The following is an 18,801-nucleotide window of genomic DNA, read 5'->3' on the forward strand; positions in this document are numbered from 1 at the left end:
TTGAATTATATGGTAACATGGTTTTATTACATTGAGTAATTAGTATGGACATATTATGGAATGTCATGTAAACAAAATTTAAGTAGACAATAAAATAAAAAATTCATAATTATTATAATCTTACAATCTTAAACCATTATTTCACTTTTTCACTTGTTTCTCATTTTTTTTAATCACTCTCAGTACTATGTCAAAACTAAATTTGTAAAAAAAAATTCGACCATCAAGTAAGTTATAACAATGTCTATCTATAATTATCTATAATGCAAATAGTGAGTTATTTCATTTTTATGAATCGTATTTGTATCTTGCTAAAGGAAATACGTGGAACTATTTTAATGTTTCATTGATTATGTTATATATCATTCTGGTAACATGGTTAATACAATTTGATAGATAATATTATATTATATTAGCTTGTTTATAAAGAAATGGGATTAAATTAATAAAGTTTAAAAGAATGATTCATCCAAATAGTTGGTGCAAGCATTCTAGTGATTTATAAGGCATTTCACCAAGATCCTTCAACTCACCTTTTTTTTTACACTTTTATATTAACTAGCCAAGAGATTTATCCAAGTGGTTGTTGCTTCTTTTATGATCTTCACAAAACTCAAGTTTCTATTTTATTGGATGAAGTACCCTCTCAGATGTTATAAATGGCCTATGCTGTTTTCTTCCTCAATTTTACTTTATATTCTATTAATATTATTTTTCCAAAAATACATTTTTATTCTATAACTCAAAATATATATATTTTGAAAAAAAAAATTAGATTGTAAAATTCAGAATACCTTTTTATAAAAAAAAATATCTTTTAAAAATTGTAGAATTTCAGAATGTATTTTTTTTTATATTACATTTCAAATTATAAATAAAAAAATACCTTCCCAAATTCTATAATGTGAAATATGTCTCTTAAAAAATACATTTTAAATTAAAGAATATTTTTAAATTTAAAAAATATCTTCTAAATTATATATTCCGAACTATATGTTTTAAAAATTAAATAATATTTTCGTCTTACGTATGAAAAGAAATCATAAAGATGTCCGAAGAAAACGTGGTGTCCTAGTTCCGAGATGACGTCAAACAAACAATAACCACATTCTTTAGATGTTTGGATAAGCTACCTCAGAACTGCCCTCCAGAAAAATAAATATTCTTAATAATATAATAATATTTTACATTAAAAAATAAATAAAATATTATTAAAACATTAGTTTATTAATATATGAAGTGTCTGTATTTTACTGTGTGGTGTTAACATATCAGTATCTTACATTAATTGTTAACATTCTTTCTATGTTTAACTATACACTTAAATACTCAAATCTAAAATATGCTTGCTATAGAGTTTATTTTGGTGCCTTAAAATGATTGATTGTAATGCAGATGCAGATGCAGATAGGTATAATACACACACACACACACACACATATATATATATATATATATATATATATATATATATATATATATCATGCAGTGCAGCCTATATATTGAGTATTATATGGTGTTCATGCAGGGAATGGTTTGCTTTCTGAAGCACGAAGACTCTAATGAGAATTTATCTCTTGCATAATTAAGAAAGCATGTAGGAAATTACATAGAGAGGAGCATATACAATTTCTTAATTCCGCTGCTGATGTGTGTACATCAAATAATTAAGGGAAAAGAATGGAAGTTAAGATAGAGGTTTGTGGCAAGTTTTAACAAGTTTGGGGCATTTAATCAGAATACTATAGCTTGGTATAGCACAACCAATCTTCTTCAGTTCTTGAAATGATTGTATGGTCTCAGGATCAAAGCCACCTGCAAACTGAAAGGCATAGTGGTTGATGAGTTGGAGAAGAGGAAATGTTAACTTAAGGGTGTTTCATGAGGATTGTACTCTACTCTACCTGGTGTACTCTGAATGCAAACTTAACTCCTTGTACAAAGAGGTTACCTTCCTGCAAAACTTCATTTGACTCTAGTTCCTTGCTTATCCGTTTCATGTATTCCTTTGCCAGTCTCAATGAACTTAGCTTCATCTGCACTCAATAACAAGATAAAGCCTTTCAACTTTCAATTCATTTTGATGCTAATATAACATAGAGGGTATGAATTTTTTGGGTCATTGAAATCATACTATTCTGGCTGAAGCTTAAAAAGTTGTGTTATATTATGGTCTCAAGGCATAAACAACTGTCTACCTGACCAATAAGGCCTGAGTCCAACATCCACTCCCAAGGGATATGGAAATTCCTGTATCGTTTGCTAATAGCTTCCCTCATCCTCTCTTTAGCACTCACACTTCTCTCCAACCTGCATATTTGAAAGTGGCACTTTCAATTGATTTTATGTATTACTCAAAAGTTTTAGTATGAAAATTCTAAATTTTGTACATGCTCGCCTGTCTTGCAGTGCTTGTATCTTTCTGAGAGTCTGAGACAATGGCTCCTTGGGATTGTCCTCATAGGATGAAACTTCAGATTCAAGATTCTTCAGATCTCTGTAGTTGCAAGCTGCTTCCCTCAGTGCATCCACTTTCTGTTCTGGCCACTGAGGAAAATGTTTTAGCACTGACCTCTCATCCACCAATGAAGATAGTTCCCCATCCAGCCATTTCACAAATGCTTCCACCTCAGAAACATCTGGAAATGAGGCAGACTCTACCTCCTTGATTAAGAAACTGATGAACTCCCCTTGTCTTTGAACTTCTGATTTTATCTGTCCAGGAATGTGCATAGTATCAATGAAAATACATATGAAGATTAATCAACATTAAAAATTTGACCAATGAAAATGAGTATTGAGAAATTTGGGGTTAAACTTACAGCTGAGAGATATGTTGAGCGGTTTTCAATTTCCTCAATCATGTTTCTGCTGAAAGCAACTGTGGGAATTCCATTGGAATGTATTTTGTTTTCCATGGTAGCATCCTTTCGTGTAAGGGAACGATACAACTCTGTTACTTCAGGCACACGGCGCACTGCTTTCAGCCCAACTAGTGATAATTTTGGTGGTGTTGGAGGTGGTGGTGGTGCTATTGGCTGCACTTTAAGTACTTTCTCTTTTTTATGCAGAGGAAGAAGGAGGGCTGCAGAAGGTCTTGGTGGAGGAGCTGGTACTATTGCTATTGCTGGTTTGTCTTTTCTAAGTGCTGAGTCTTGAAAATCTGGATTTGTATGTATATTTGCATTTTCTGATGAACTCTTTTCACATGTGATTACCTGAACTGGTGACGCTTTAAGTTGAATTGGCTCTGAATTGTTGTTGCCATCCATGGATTTCTGTATCTTCTTCCATAGAACTGATTTCCTCTCCAAGTTGTGTGCTTTAAGTGAAATTACCTGTGACTTTAAGCGCCCAACTTCTTCTCTGAGTTCCTGGTTTTCCTTCTGTAGTAACTCTTCTCTTGCCATGTGGACTTCAAGTTTTTTCCTGAGAGAAGTGATCTCAGACTCATTCTCTTCCTGTAGCATTGTCTCTGCTTCCCTCATCAGAAAGATAGCTATAATATGGTTACCAATTTGATGGCTTGTTATTCTTCTAAATTTGGTCTTGCTTTTGAAGTAAGGTTGGTATGCAGGAGTTAAATCTGCAAGAATGCCCCTGAAAATGCTTCCAATGGCCTTATGGACATGAGGGGGACAATGTTCTTGATAAGGATGCTTAGGACATTTCACACTACTTTAATGCACTTTGTTATAAAGACTCATTATGATTTCTTTGTATCAAATTTTATGGGGGATGGGAGATTACTTGGGCTTGATGGCAGCTCTAGTATGTGATAGCTGCACTTAGAGTGCCATGTTAGGTACAACCTTAAACTCTTTGGTCAAATTTACTCTACTTTAATGCTTTTGATTTTAGATTAATCTTTTTCGGGGTGAGATTTCTTGCTTTCTAATTTGTTATAGTGTCATATCTTTGAGGGTTACTGATACATACACCTATGCTGAGTGAGGTTATTTGGCCTTGGTGAGTATATGCTTGTCTTGTCTCATAAACTTCTACTTTTGAATCATCTCCACTCTTGACTCTTATTCAATTCAGATTTATTATTTACCAAACTGGTTTTGAAGTCCTAACATACCTATCTATCTACATGGAACTCTTTCATATTTACATCTCATTGGGGAATGATGCAAGCTCCATGGTCATGGTTGCCTTGTTTTCATCATTTGAGAAGTGCCCTTCTTCTAGTTGAATGGCATTTGGCTATTTCTTTGCTTGTGAAGCAATGAAAAAAGAGGACAAAGGAGGTAGGAAAATGTATCCCATTATAGACAAGTTCATGGAAGGGTGAAAATGTTCACAAGGAAAGGTGGTGATAACTACAGCATACCAAATAAGATCCCTATGATATCTACATTTTTTTTTCTCAAATAATTATGTTGTCACAAAGCCCCTTCAGAACTCCTTGCCTCTTTTTCTTACTTTCTACTCCTTCCATGGTCTTAAAATCACCACACCTTCTACCCATTCCACAACCGAAAGTGTGAAATTGATGTAGATTGGTACTGCTGAGTCCATGGTCCTATGCTTTAGGTGAAGAACGTGGAAGTAATCAGAAACATTGTTCTTAAAGTATTCGTTCAAAACCTTAGAATTCAGATATTAAATTATGCCCTTTCTCTTCATCATCAAACTACCAACTTCTAGGAAACAACGTATGTGTTTTTTTCTATTGGGGTTGGTAGCTCATGTTAGAAATCTCTTTTCAATGGGAACATAAATCTTCATAACTGATCCATTGAATATATTTAATGGTGGACATTTCAAAAGACTGAGAATTATATCTTTTTTGAAAATGTGATAAACTTTAATTATCCACTATCTCTTTATGTGATAAATCTTCCTCTCATTCTTTATATAAAGAAACTTGTGAGGAAAAAGAAAGACAAGCAAGGGAGAAGAGCAACATAAAGAGAAATGAGATAATAGATATCCACCATAGTGTAAAATTATAAATCCTAGTGAGATGGTAGAGAGATATTGTATTTCATCTTTGTCGGGTGAGATTGAGTGTTATCCTGAAAGAAACAAACATTGTAATTTTCTTTCATAGTGGATACATTTTCTGTATTAGATCTCTGAGTTTTACATTTTACTTTTCAAGTTGAGAAAGTTTTTCACGTTAAAAATCTTCAATGTCATTATTTTATTTACTCTATTTTTCTTTTATCTACACAAGTGTTCATTTTGTATCTACACTAAAGATAGAGAATTTGTTCTGATTTTCCCACCAGCATTACACATTACAAAAGTTGCATTATTTAAAATTTAGTATGAACTTAGAGAAAGTTGGAGAAAGAAGAAATAATGAAAAGTGGATATGTAGATAGCCTTAAAAGGAGGGAAGAAGTGTTGAAGCATTTGGGAATTGTTGAGAAGATCCCATAACAGCTATAATTTTCTGTAAACATTTATTGAGCGGTTGGAGGTGTATAGTTGGCTAGCATGTACGCATTGAAGTTGAATATTAGGTCAACACATGGAAGACTAAGATATAAAATAATGAAACTTTCAACAATGTTTCTATGTAGCCCCACTTTCCAGCCTTGCATCTTTTATATCCAAACCTTACTATATTTTTCTTATCCACAAAAAAATATGTGCATATACCATTCCTGATGAAACAAAGATATATAGAAAAAAAAAAGTTATTGTTTATTTTTGTTATTGTGACATTCATGTGAAATAATATTTTTGGAAAACTTAGTTGATAACTTTTCATGTCATTTCTCCTTCTATTTTTTTTTTCATTCACAAAAATTGGGTTATAAAACTTTTCTTAAGAAATTTTGCCTTATTAAATTCTGCCTTAGTCTAAATGAATGACATATTAATAAGTCTATTTTATATGATAATGAAAATAATTCAATTTTTATATTTTAATATATTGGACATATATAAAGTTAAATATAAATCTCACTTAGAAATTGAGTTCAACTTAAATTTCATTTTTTAACATAGTATCAGAGTGTATCATAATCTATTCTCAATTCATTTTTTGTCGGAGAGTCATCCATTTGACTAAGATTAAGACATTGTTGGTTTGATTGAGATTTGAGTATCATAATTCATTCTAGGTTAGAGTTGTTTCATAATCAATGTCACGTAAAACTTTCTTGATCTTGACTAATATAAAACACATTTTTTTTTCAATTTAGGTCAATTCAGGTTATTTCGAATCATATCATTTTTTTTTAAACAATATCAATTATAATTATTATTTTTTTGGATGATATAGGTTACAATTATCTTAATCAATATTAATTAAAACTTTCAGGCCAATATTAGGACAACTACTATTTGTTTGTTGATGTTAATTATATAGGATTTTTATTGATGTTAATAGAAGTTATTTTTTTTTATTTATATTGTTTGATTTTTTGGGCAATCCACCGCCATTTACAATATGGTTATTTATTTTTGTCGATATTTATAATAATTAGTTTTTATCAACATCATCAATGTTTTTTTTTTCAAAAATTTGTTAGAATTTTTTCTAATATTGACTAGAAAAACCAATATTAACTAAAATTGTTTTCCCAATGTCAGCTATGAAAACTTTTTGGTCGACAAAAAATAAAAAGTTGATAGAAAAAAGTCCTGACTAGCAATGTGGTAAATATAAATGTAATTGATGTTAGTTTAACACTAACAAGAAAATATTAAAGTAGAAATTAATTTTAGAAATAAAAAATGATTAATTGTTATAGTGACTAAATTAAAGATTATTTTAAAGATAAAAAAATAGTTTTTAAATTAATTTATATTATTGTTAAATAATTTTTAAATTGATATCTAATTAACTGTTAAGGTTTTAACTACCAATTATTTAGATTATAAATTAAAAATAAATTTGAATTTCTTATTTAATTCGAGTAACTTTTAGGGTCTCAATCTGAACTTTTATATATTAGAAGTTATGACCATTTAGAAAAATTCTTTAAAAAAATTATCAAATTTTAATATTTTTATAATTTAATAAATAATTCTATTTTTTTTATAAAAAACAATATTTTATAAAAGTTAATAAAGTTGAAGTTGTGTGTACGAGTATGTTAATTACAATTTTTCTGACAGTCACATAAGTAGTAACTTTGGAAAAGAATTACACGTGTTTTTGCCCTTTGTTGGTGTGCCTCGTTAGGTGTCTACCACTACAAATAGATTGGTAGGTAAATCTGTGAATTAATGAAATAAAAATAATGCATGTTCCAGGGAGGATAAAATACTATAAATGAAAAAAAAAAGTTTCATTTTCTTATTTCACCAAAACAACTCAAGAAGCCAAATGAGAGGATTTAAGTTTATAAAACAACCTAACAATGATAACAAATATATATTTCCATCTTTTAACAAAATTATGAGTTGGTGGATTGAGTTATTTACTTTATTATTCACATTTTCTTCCTTCACCTCTATATATTTTTTTCTCACCCATAACAATAATGCATTTACTAAAATACTATATATATATATATATATATATATATATATATATATATATTATTGAAATAAAAAACACTTTTTTTAAAAATAGGTCGAAAAGGAATAGGTTCCTTTCAAATTATGACGTGGAATTGTATTTTATATTAGATTATTTAATTTAAAATATAGTTTTAATTAACTATGTAGTGTTATAGTAGACACATTAATATTTTTTTTTATATTATGAAAGTGAGAGAAAAAAAAATATTAGGACTGTAAGAAGAAGGAGCCTCCTTTTCCTTCCAATTTTTTTTTTCAATTAATTTATGCACCCAATTTACATGTGAAATGATAAAAGTATACTTAAATAAAAGAGGGGTGTGAATAAAAAATGTTGTCGGAACCTTTCTTCTGGATTTTCATACCATTTTTAAATTTTTTTTTCATAACGTATATTTTGTATTCTAAATTTGCTTTTTAAAATGAGATTTTGATTTTCGAACTTTATTGTGAAATTTCATTTTCAAAACACAATAATCTATTCTGGATTTATTCTTTTAAATGTATTTTTTAAATTCTAAATTTTCAAATTCAGAATGAAGAATAATTTTGAAATTCAGAATGAAGAATAATTCAAGAATTTTATTTTTATTTTCATGTTGGGTGACCCGGTTCATTGGTACATTATAGACTCCAAAAGTGAGAGGTGTGGAAGTAATAATAAGAAACCATTTTAAGATGAGGCTTCCAAAACTAAGAAAAAAATTTGTTTTAGTACATACTTTAGTAAATCTCATTTTGATTAATGTTCTTTATACATTTCGATTTTGGCCTTTTATGTCATAAATGACATTAACCTTAAATAAAGGACTAGAGTGAAAAATTTAATAGATAAAGGATTAATGAATTTCACTAATAAGATGAAGCACGAAAAAGTATTTTAGAAAAAAGAGATTACCCTCTTTCCTCAGTAATTATACAATAATCTTACAAAGCCATCTCAACATTTTCAATTTCATGCTGTTCAATAACACATGCTTAGAATTGTGAGGCTCGGTGTGCATTTTGAGCTATATGTCGCTACCGTGCATTTTGAGCTATATGTCGCTACCGTATATGTCGCTACCGGACAAGTCATGTTAATAAGTCTCGATGATCGACTGCATTAATATATATTAAAGACATTTAACAAAAAAAACAACGACAATTATGAAAATTGTCTATGAATTCTGATTATGTTCTACCCAATCCAAGTGACATCAATGTACCAATATATCTTCTTTATAAATCCGAGATAATGCTATAAATCATTCGGTTCATCACAACAAGGGTTCATGACTAAACACTATAAATAAACTCTGTAAAAAAATGTGTAAGGTATGCTTTTATCAGCTTTACAATATACACTCTCTTTACACAGAGTACTTACTTGAGTGTCAGAGTACCTTTTCCGAATCCACCAACCGAGCACCGATAACAAAAGGAGGAGACTTGAAGGAAGGAACAAGAAAACTAAAGGCACATCAACAATTGTACAATCAGTTCAAGATACTATCTAAGCTCGTTTTACATATACAGTTACACAGAATATGCCTCAAGAATGTAGAATAATATTTCATAAATATGTACATCTGTGTGTTCTACTTTCTTGTACGAAACAAATGTTTAAATTACTTTCTTAGATACAGAATCATGAACACCTTGAGCTCAATGGTGTAAATCTACAACTGATTGGTCTTGATAACTTCTTTGCAAAAGTAAGTCACTGTCAATGTTTTTTTAACCAACATTTACAAACTGATTATTTTGTTCTATGCAACGCAAATGCCTTTGTGAAATTGTTAGAGTTAGACATGGTAAACCATACCAACTTCTAGCAGAGAAGTATGTGCTACGTTCAAGAAAACATCAGGGTCTCTGCAATTTTGGCTTAGAAAAGCGTAAACAACATTTATGGCAAATTTCTTTAGAAGAGAGGATGATTTCTTTGCCTCTGCATAGGAATGTCCAAGTATATAGGTAACACCAGACTCCTTGGCTCTTAAAATCTGTACAGATTCATCTTTATAGGGAGACTCTTGAAGATGGTCAATGTCATTCTTCTTTACACGTGAAAATGGGAAGCTTTTCTCTATGTAACATGAATTATTCAAAGTGTGTGGTGAAAAGGCAAAGTGTTCCATATTCAAGTTTCCACCATCTATACACAATTCTTCTGGTGTTGGTGCTGGATCACTCTCCTCTATTTCCACAAATTGTATTATTGCACTTACCAATTTATTCTCAAAGTTGTAGTTCTCTTGTTGCAGATCCTTGTAACCATACCTCACAATGCAACAAAACATTCGGTACTCCTTTGGCCCAATCCTGCTGATCACCAACCGTTCATTGTCACTGACACAAGGGACTTGAACTGATTTGACACATACAAAAACTAACACTTGATGAAATGCTGGCAAGTTTGTGACAAAGTGACCAAATATAGCAGGAACACCTGAAGCCAGATTACTGAAAATGATTCCTATTCCTGGGACACGGACCATGCCTAAACAAGGTCCCAAGGACAGAATCTTGCTCATTGAAACCTTGTTCTCCACATCAAATTCATGTTTCTTCATTGTTCCATAGTTCCAAATGAACATTATACTCATAAAGATAAAAGATAGCACAAGGGGGATCCATCCTCCTTCAGGGACTTTGTAAATTGAGGCTGAGATGTAAAGCAGTTCAATTGATCCAAACAATGCCAAAAATAAGATGGCTTTTATCATTCCCTGCTTCCAAACAATGACCATAACTAGTGTCATCAAGCATGTTGTCACAAACATTACAGTGGTTATAGCCAGCCCTGCAGACCAAGCAAAATGGTTAGAACTTACATGTCATACTTCAAACATCATAAGCAAACATAGTGGAAGAGAAGTGTACCATAAGCATGACCCATCATGTCTATATCCCTAAGGCCAATCGTGACAGCTAAACAAAGACACATTAATATCCAATTCACTTCTGGGACATAAATCTGTCCATATATTCTGCTTGAAGTATGAACAATCTTAACCGGAGGAAAACAATTTAACGCGCAACACTGGCTTACAATGGAAAAGGTGGCAGAAATCACTGCTTGACTTCCAACAATGGCTGCGAAAGTTGCCACTATGAAAACTGGCCAAAATACAGTTTCTGCAGAAAACAGTAGCCCAATTACACTAGAGGCCATAAATAACATTGACAGCCTGTTGCTTCTTGAAATAATTTCTTGACTCTTTTTTTTATCAGCAAAAAATAAATAAAATAAAATGAGACAATTCATGGATGTCCCAACGAAATAATTTCTTGCCTGGTATGGCTTTGTAGAAACTGTCCTGAATAGCATGATGATGCTTGGAGAGAAATGCAGCCTCTCCCATATATGCAAAAATCAGGCAGGGATACACTAGACATGTGAAAGCTACCTGAGATTTAAGGGCATCTGTTAAAGCAATGTATCATTTTCAACTTAGTTAATCATTTATTTAACTATACTCTCAAAAATGTATATTTACCTTTATTGAGAGTGCAGAAAAATGACCCAAAGCAGCATACATTGCCTCCACTCCTGAGACAGTATCACAGGAAAATTAATCCCACTACTCTAGCTGTTATATTATAGATGCTCATGAAAAAAAAATACAAAATACTATATCATATGTACCTGTGATTGAAAGCACAATTCCACCTAATGACATCCAACCTTCAATGCCAGTGGCTTTGAGGAACTTCAACATGTAGAATGGAGAAAGTGCACGGTATATTTGCCGGTTCCAGTGGAATATGTTGTATATACCAATACCACTTATACACAAAAGCCATGCAGCAACTACTGGGGCAAACATGAAAGCAACTCTATGTGTCCCATGATGTTGAATGGAGAAAAGGACCACTAAAATGACACACGAGATTATGACAACATAATCTGCATAAATAATGTAGAGCTTTAAAAAGTGTGAATAGATATAAAGGTTTTTGAAAGATGTTTGGTGGGCTTACTGTCATGGAGTTCTTTGATCTTAACTTGAACTCCTGAAACTGCTGAAAAAACTGAAAGGAGACACAAGGAATGTTCACAGATTCAAAGGAGAAACAAATAATATATAATGCCATTTGAAATATATAATGTTCTGGTGCAAGAGAACCCTAAGCAACACATTTTTCATACAACAAATCTTCCTTGAAAGAAGAATAGCACTTACCCTTTCTACCAAACATATTAATCAGAAAGCATAAAATGTCAATAACCTTCAGTAACTTGTACTCCTTTCCAGGATAATATGAACTTAGACTTTACTACATCATACATTATGAAATGCACAACTATTGTGAAGTAATGTTTGAGATGCATATCCATGATTAGAGTTAATTTGGATAAAGTTCTCAATAAGTACTTGAATAAGAAGATAATAAAAAAATTAGGGAGATAAAATGAATCAATTTCTCTCAAATTAAAATGAACTTATGCAATTCAACTTTTCAAAAGCTTTCTTATCCAACTTCATGTAGCTTGGAATACGTAAGTTAGTTTGAACTTGTGTAAAAAAATTGATTCATTTTACCTCCTTCATTCATTAAGTTTGTCTCCTATAAGTATTTGTTGAGAAGTTTGTCCACAGTGACTCATGGTACAGTTTCTGTAAACAATACAATATTTAATCTGAAACATGTGATGACAAAATTAACAAGAATAACAATTTTAGAAATGGGTATAATGACCTAAAGCTGCCATTTAAGGGATGCAGTCATGTAACTATAACAAAGTGAATGATGGATCACATACTTCATGTGTTCTTATAGAAGCTCATGGGCTGCTCTTGATCAACTACCTGATATTGCAGGTGTAATCACACCATCACCAATTGTCATACAGGTTCCTAGCAGAACAAAGATCAACAGTCCTTTTTGGAACCTCTGGTGCTTTTCAAAGAACAACTTCAAATGAGAAGAAAGCCATGTGTCTTTAGAATCTTGGGTGGTATAAGCAGATAATTTCTCATCCGTGGCTTGCTGATTAGGTAAAATGCTTAGTCTTGCATGCCGGCAGAGAAGTGAGTATAATGCAAAGGTACCTCCTGCACAAGTCAACCACTCATTCTAAAAACATTTCACTAATCATCCTCAATAACATGAGAGATTCTTAGATGCTCATGGAGCAAGAGGTTTTCTTGCTGTCTACAACTGAGACAAAATAATGACTCATTTAGCTAACTGTTCAACATACAATGTTAAGTCAGGAAGTAAATTAATCCTGAAATATACTCTGCTAATTAATAAATTGTGTTATTCGTGATTATATTTCTAGACTTTGCTTCTCTTTTTTCCATTTGGTAAAGCACAAGGTTCAGCAGTGGTGTAACTTTTGGTTTAAAAGAATACGAATATAAAATTATATAACTTTCCTAAGAAGTTATAATTGGCATAGTGCTAGATAGGGAAATAAAAACAAAAAGGTGTTGAACACCATGATGTGGAAATAGTGCTATTTGAGGAAAAAGTTTGTAGCTTGTAAGCCTGAGAAAATGGACAGAGACACATGATGAGATGAGCACCATGATCATGATTCAAGACTTTACCTTCCCCACTGTCATCGGCAGACATCACGATGAAAACATATTTGAAGAGAGCAGTAAGGGTAAATGTCCAGAAGATAAACGAAAGCACACCAAAAATCTCCTCATCATTTTCTTTGAGTCTCAACTTCCCTGAAAATGTGGTCTTGTAAACATAAAGAGGAGAAGTACTGAGATCACCATAAACTATTCCAAGACTTTGGTAAGCTAGAGTGAGCACAGTTGCACAAGACGTTCTCTTTAAATTCTGATACATGAAGTCAAGCATAAGAAATTAGTAATATACAGTGTTCTAGCCAGGTACCATAATAGCCAATATGACAAAGTAAATCAAATTTCTATTCAAGCATTCTATGAACTTCTGAGTATCATCATGAACATTCCAGTTTATTATCTTTCAAATTTCAAAAGGGAAATGTTAAAATTGAGAATTCCTCCCTAATTAAGCCCTGCTCCGACCAACATTCTCCATAATTCAAAACACAAACATTAATCAAATGTGAAAAATTGAAGGAGTGAAATAAATAGAGAGATAAGAAGCAGCTCATCAAAATCAGATGCCCAGAAAAACTTGGTTGGATGGCATCAACCTCGATAAGCTCAGCCATAAAGTACAAATAGCAAGATGAGGATCCAATGTAATGTTTAAAATGAGTAACATGCAATGCCAAAAACCAGTAAATAATTAAAAGGAGACATCAAGAAAAGGACACTGGCTTTAAAATCTGAAGCAGAACATGGCAATGTCCTTCTTATACACCTTAGGGGAACACTATGAATGCAAGTAACATCTCATAGTTTTCAACACAACAGACAAAAGTAACAAAACCCCATTTAGCTCAAAAAACAATTTAGAAAACATGGCAAAATGAAGACATTCACTGAATAATGACCATGTAGAAATGGATCAGTGATTAAAAAAGCTTAATAGAGACCATGAAAATATTGAAGGGTGGCAGTTCCTTCAGCTTATAGACTGAACAAAATTAAGAAAAGAGTACCTGCTCAGACATTCCATGTTCCACAAATTGTTCAGATGGGTTCATGGCTGAAAGAGAAGGAAAAGTGGGGATGATGATTCAGAAGCAAAGATGAGGTCAGTTATGACAAGACAGAGAATAATATATAGAAATAAAGGAAGGAGAATACAGGAAATGAACAGTAGAAGAAGTGAAGTAGTAGAAAGGCAAGTGGTGTGTGTGTCCAAAGAAGTTGCAAAATGCATTCAATGCTCTTTTACTCTCTCATGGTGGACTTATTAACCAACCTAACACCTTCCCCACACCCCTCAAAATCAAAATGAATGGTAAACAACTTTTTTTCCCTTCAAATACTAACTATCAGTAGTATTTTTCACATCCAGTGTAGATGTAGACGAATTCAGTTAATATTGAAGTGATTTACTGTCTTATAAACAAATGTAAATAGTCTTATATATCTACATTACTTTATTTTTTTAAAATGACCATTCTTGCAGTATCTATCTTGAGCTTAGTTTCTAATCCTAACTAACAAATATAAATATCTTTCCTAAATCTTCAACCATGAACAGAAATTCAATAGTTAGCTCTAATGTTGGGTACTTATAGGTATTTTTTGGTATAAGATGCTCATAGGTTTTGTGATTTGGTACATGTCTCTTTCCATGTTTCAAGTAACTGGCATTTTCATTTCATAATTGTAATCTATGGTTTCATATAAGTGGTATAGTTTCAGCCTATGATGTCAGTAAAATAGAATTGGGAACGATTCTTAAAATATATGTATAACAGACAACCATCTAACATTTTTTTTTCACATAACGGATATTCCTTACAATAAATAATATTTTTTCAGAAGAAAAATTCACTATATGAAGAGCTAATTCTTCATTATTATTTTCCTGCACAAAATTAGAACTGAAAACTCAAGAACATAACATTTGAAGAAACCATCCATTGGTAAAAAAATTGTCAAAGGTAAATTTATTACCACCCAGTTTTGTCAATTGTTTGAGCTAGAAAGATTACTTAGTCAATGTTTGGTAGTGGAGTTTTAAAGAAAAAGAGTGGCCATTTTTTTTATTTGTCAATTAAGATCGTTATTAGTTATATAATGTTTATAGAAACAAATAAAATATGAAAGTCTATCTTGAGATAACATTACTAGATTAAATTATCACATATGAGATATTGTTCACTTTGAAGTTTTTGAGTTTCGTCACAGTTTTTTTTATCTTTAAAATACGTTTTAATGGATTAAGGACGAAAGATGTATCTAAATTGTTCTTAACTTCATTTAACTTAAGCGATGTAAAGCTACATATCGACAATAACGAAATAGTATAAAATATTGTAATATTATTTAGTCATAAATTGTTAAACACAGGAAACTTGTTAATTTTTTTATAATTATTTTGAAGTTAGGTTTAAATTGTTTCTAATTGTTTGAAGCTTAAAACCCATATTAGAAATGAATTTTTACTCCTTTTCTTTTCCTCCAAACTGCAATTTAGAACATTTAAGAGACATTAAAGTGAAATATTTTCTTTAGAGAAACTTGTGGGAATAATGAAAATATAATTATGATATCTTAGGGTAGGGTAATTGAACCGACTTCAATTTTCCAAGTGGGGCATGTTCATAATAAACTAGGAACATGGAAGTAGATGAATGTCTGGTCTTCATTGACCTTATGATCACATCCAATAATAGAAAAAGAGCTAAGTTTTCCACCAAAAACACAGTTTTTGAGGGTGCAAATTTCCACAGTTGAAGTTCACTTAGAGCAACCCTTTCATTTCTTGTTAAGAACAACTTTTGGCCAACCTGAATTAGGCACCTAGGTTGTGATGTTAACAACCTACCAAACTACACAAAAGATCCTAAGAAAACTTGTAAAATTTTCTTTATCCTTCTCTTTTTGTGCTTCATGCTCTCATTTATGTAGTTCTTTTGTTGTTGTGAGCATCTAAATCTGTGCTAGAGGAAATGAAAAGAGAATTGAAATTTCATGTATTCATTTGATTTCATCATTCACCAACAATAAGGTGAGTGAGCTTTCACAAGTGATTGATAGTAACAAGTGAACATATTTTGGAATCTTGGCCAAGATCAACTTATTTATTGCCTATATAATTGAAGACAACGAAACTTTTACTATTATTTTACAATATCAACTAATTATTGGATTTCACCATCACATAACAACGAAATATTGTTATACAAAAATTGTTTATTACTCACTATTCTTTGGCAATAATTAAAGAGCTCAAAAATAAATTATTTTATTAAAAATAGACTTTAAAATATATGTTTTCATTCCTAAAATATGTTTAAATTTTCCTTTTGACTTTTAATCACTTTTGTTTTTCTTTTAACTTCAAAAAATTACCTAGTATTTGATCTCTATTGCTACACTACCAGTGAAAAATATATAATAAAAATTTAGGAATCAAAAGAAAAAATTAAAAGTGTTTCATAAAACCACTTAAGAAAATCAAAGTTTTGACAAAAAAAAATACAGAACAAGTTAAATGTAAAATAAAAATATATTATAATCAAGGTACAAATTCGAACACATTCAGAAATATACATAGGAAATATAAGTCACTGCTATTAATAAATCATCAATGTTACATTTAAGAATTCAATTAGTTAAAAAAATTATCTTAAACATGGTTTTTAAATAACTATCAGAAGAGTTTAATTAATAGTTATAAAAATATTTTAGTATATTAATTAATAAAAAAATTATTTACAGGTATATCTATAATACACCAAATTATAGCTGGAAAAAGAGAAACTAGTTTCACTTCAAAAGATCACTACAAGAAAATCATTAAATAACAACTAAATTTAGAGATAAAAATAACTAGTCATTATATTAACTAAATTATATACTATTTTAGAAAAAAAAATATTACTATCTAAAATGGTTTTTATTATTAATAAAAAATTATATAATGATTTCTAAATTGATATCTAAATCAGTTAACAAGGTTTTAGATACTAATATTTTAAATTTTAAATTAGTCTTTAAAAGACTAATAGAGACTAATTTAGAATCTAAAATAATTAGTAGTTAAAACTTTTGTAGTTAATGGTTGGATACCAATTTATAAATCATTTAATATTTTTTATTAATAATATAAATACTAAAAAATTTTTAGTTTATAAATTATTCTTTAGTTTAATCAAATAATAACTAATTATTTTAATCTCTAAAATTAATTTTTATTTAATAATTATCTTGTAATACTCAACAATTTTGAAATTACATTCTATCATATTATATTATAAACTGATATAGTTATCAAAAACATTTTACATAATATAATAACACTGTCTTACTCTAACAGATCCTATTTTCTCCAAACTTGAAATATATTATTTTTTTAAAAATGGATTGTCCTAAGCAGTGAAAATATAGTATTGAATAATTGTGAATTTTTTTTTTATCAGCAAAGAATAAATAAAATAAAATAAAACACTTTAGGGGTGTTCCAACCCTTATACAAAATCTTAAAACCAAGTTTTCTAGTACCCTGTCAACTAGGAATCCGACAAACATTGCACTCCAGATCAAATAAAATGAGACACTTCAGGGGTGTCCCAACCCTTATACAAAACCCCAAAATCAAGTTTCCTAGTAGCCTGCCAATTAGGAATCCGACAAACATTGCACTACAGATCAAAGATAAAATTTCAGACAAGATAAAAAACCCAACAAATACAGTTACCTCACCCACCAAATATGTCATAGAATAATTGTGAACCTAAAATGGATAAAATGGATAAGTATTTAGTTTTACTATGAAATCCATTATGATAAATTGAAGTGTAACTGCAAGATGAATTAGATATATAATTGTTGATACATTGCATGTTTGAAAAGATGGAAGAGGAATTTGAGAATGGAGGTTCTGTGGTTGGTGTGCTTTCTGTATCAAATATTAATGAGTCGTCCCCACTTCCATCAAACATGCCGCACGACTCAACTTCACAAACCTTCAACCTTATCCATTACTTTCTTACTTCATTCTCTCACTAAACTAAAAACATAATAATACGTATTTAACTATATAACCTAGGTTAAATAAACGTGTTTTTACTCTTTTTTCAAATTCATGTTGTTAAAAATCACACGATAACATTAAGGATCACGTAATGTTTTCTCTACTTTTAGTTTTTATTTTGTCTTTTAAATCTAAATAGAATAGATTCATATATATGTAATATCAATATCTTATTATTCATTGATTTTGATACTATGGTTGAAACTTTTCTAAGAGATATACTAAAAAGATAAGGATAAACAATCTAGAAAAAAAAAGCATTATACTTTCATAAAATCGCTAATACACCACAAGAAATAATTAAATAAATTAAATTTAGAGATAAAAAATAATTAGTCACTAAACTAAATTATATATTAATTTAGAGATTAAAAAATTATTGATATATAATTTGATTTCTATTCTTAATCAAACATTATAAAATAATTTATAAATTTATATCTAAATTAGTTACCAAAATTTTAGTTATTAATATTTTATATTCAAATTAGTCTAAATAACTAATAGAGACTAATTTAGAACATAAGTAGTCCGTAGCTAAAATCTTAATAGTTAATATATCAATTTAGAAACTACTTTATAAATTTGTATAATAATAAAAATTATTTTAGATATCAATAATTTTTTAATTTATAAAATGGTTTCTAATTTAATTAATAAAGTGACTAATTATTTTTGTCTCTAAAATTAGTTTCTATTTATTAATTTTCT

General features: G+C 30.1%; 2 protein-coding genes and 1 long non-coding RNA gene across 11 annotated transcripts; 1 reads left to right on the forward strand and 2 right to left on the reverse strand.

The window, feature by feature from the left end:
* The first annotated feature begins 1,326 nt into the window (after nucleotides 1–1,326).
* On the forward strand, nucleotides 1,327–3,973 carry LOC137826528 (uncharacterized). Its single transcript, XR_016515252.1, has 2 exons — nucleotides 1,327–1,411; nucleotides 1,529–3,973. It is a non-coding gene; the product is annotated as an uncharacterized LOC137826528 (long non-coding RNA).
* Nucleotides 1,564–3,861, reverse strand: LOC137826526 (CHUP1-like protein). Of its 2 annotated transcripts, none has more exons than XM_068632517.2 (5): nucleotides 2,823–3,861; nucleotides 2,399–2,715; nucleotides 2,199–2,310; nucleotides 1,952–2,036; nucleotides 1,564–1,822 (listed from the first exon to the last, which is right to left on the reverse strand). In XM_068632517.2, the coding sequence occupies exons 1-5, from the start codon at nucleotides 3,486–3,488 to the stop codon at nucleotides 1,806–1,808; spliced, it is 1,197 nt and encodes a 398-aa protein (XP_068488618.1). In that variant the 5' UTR covers nucleotides 3,489–3,861; the 3' UTR covers nucleotides 1,564–1,805. The 2 variants fall into 2 exon arrangements, with proteins under 2 accessions (XP_068488618.1, XP_068488617.1); XM_068632516.2 differs by having other exon boundaries at nucleotides 1,905–2,036.
* A 4,810-nt stretch (nucleotides 3,974–8,783) lies between the features above and the next one.
* KT1 (potassium transporter 1) lies at nucleotides 8,784–14,593 on the reverse strand. Of its 8 annotated transcripts, none has more exons than XM_068630003.2 (9): nucleotides 14,036–14,593; nucleotides 13,038–13,281; nucleotides 12,291–12,536; nucleotides 11,461–11,511; nucleotides 11,126–11,386; nucleotides 10,977–11,029; nucleotides 10,772–10,886; nucleotides 10,360–10,614; nucleotides 8,784–10,279 (listed from the first exon to the last, which is right to left on the reverse strand). In XM_068630003.2, the coding sequence occupies exons 1-9, from the start codon at nucleotides 14,078–14,080 to the stop codon at nucleotides 9,279–9,281; spliced, it is 2,271 nt and encodes a 756-aa protein (XP_068486104.2). In that variant the 5' UTR covers nucleotides 14,081–14,593; the 3' UTR covers nucleotides 8,784–9,278. The 8 variants fall into 8 exon arrangements, with proteins under 8 accessions (XP_068486104.2, XP_090150361.1, XP_090150356.1 ...); XM_090294235.1 differs by having other exon boundaries at nucleotides 10,529–10,614; nucleotides 14,036–14,592; XM_090294230.1 differs by having other exon boundaries at nucleotides 12,245–12,536; nucleotides 14,036–14,584.
* Between the last annotated feature and the right edge of the window lie 4,208 nt (nucleotides 14,594–18,801).

Source organism: Phaseolus vulgaris, chromosome 8 (assembly GCF_051622355.1).
Source record: "Phaseolus vulgaris cultivar YP4 chromosome 8, ASM5162235v1, whole genome shotgun sequence".
Lineage (NCBI taxonomy): Eukaryota > Viridiplantae > Streptophyta > Magnoliopsida > Fabales > Fabaceae > Phaseolus > Phaseolus vulgaris.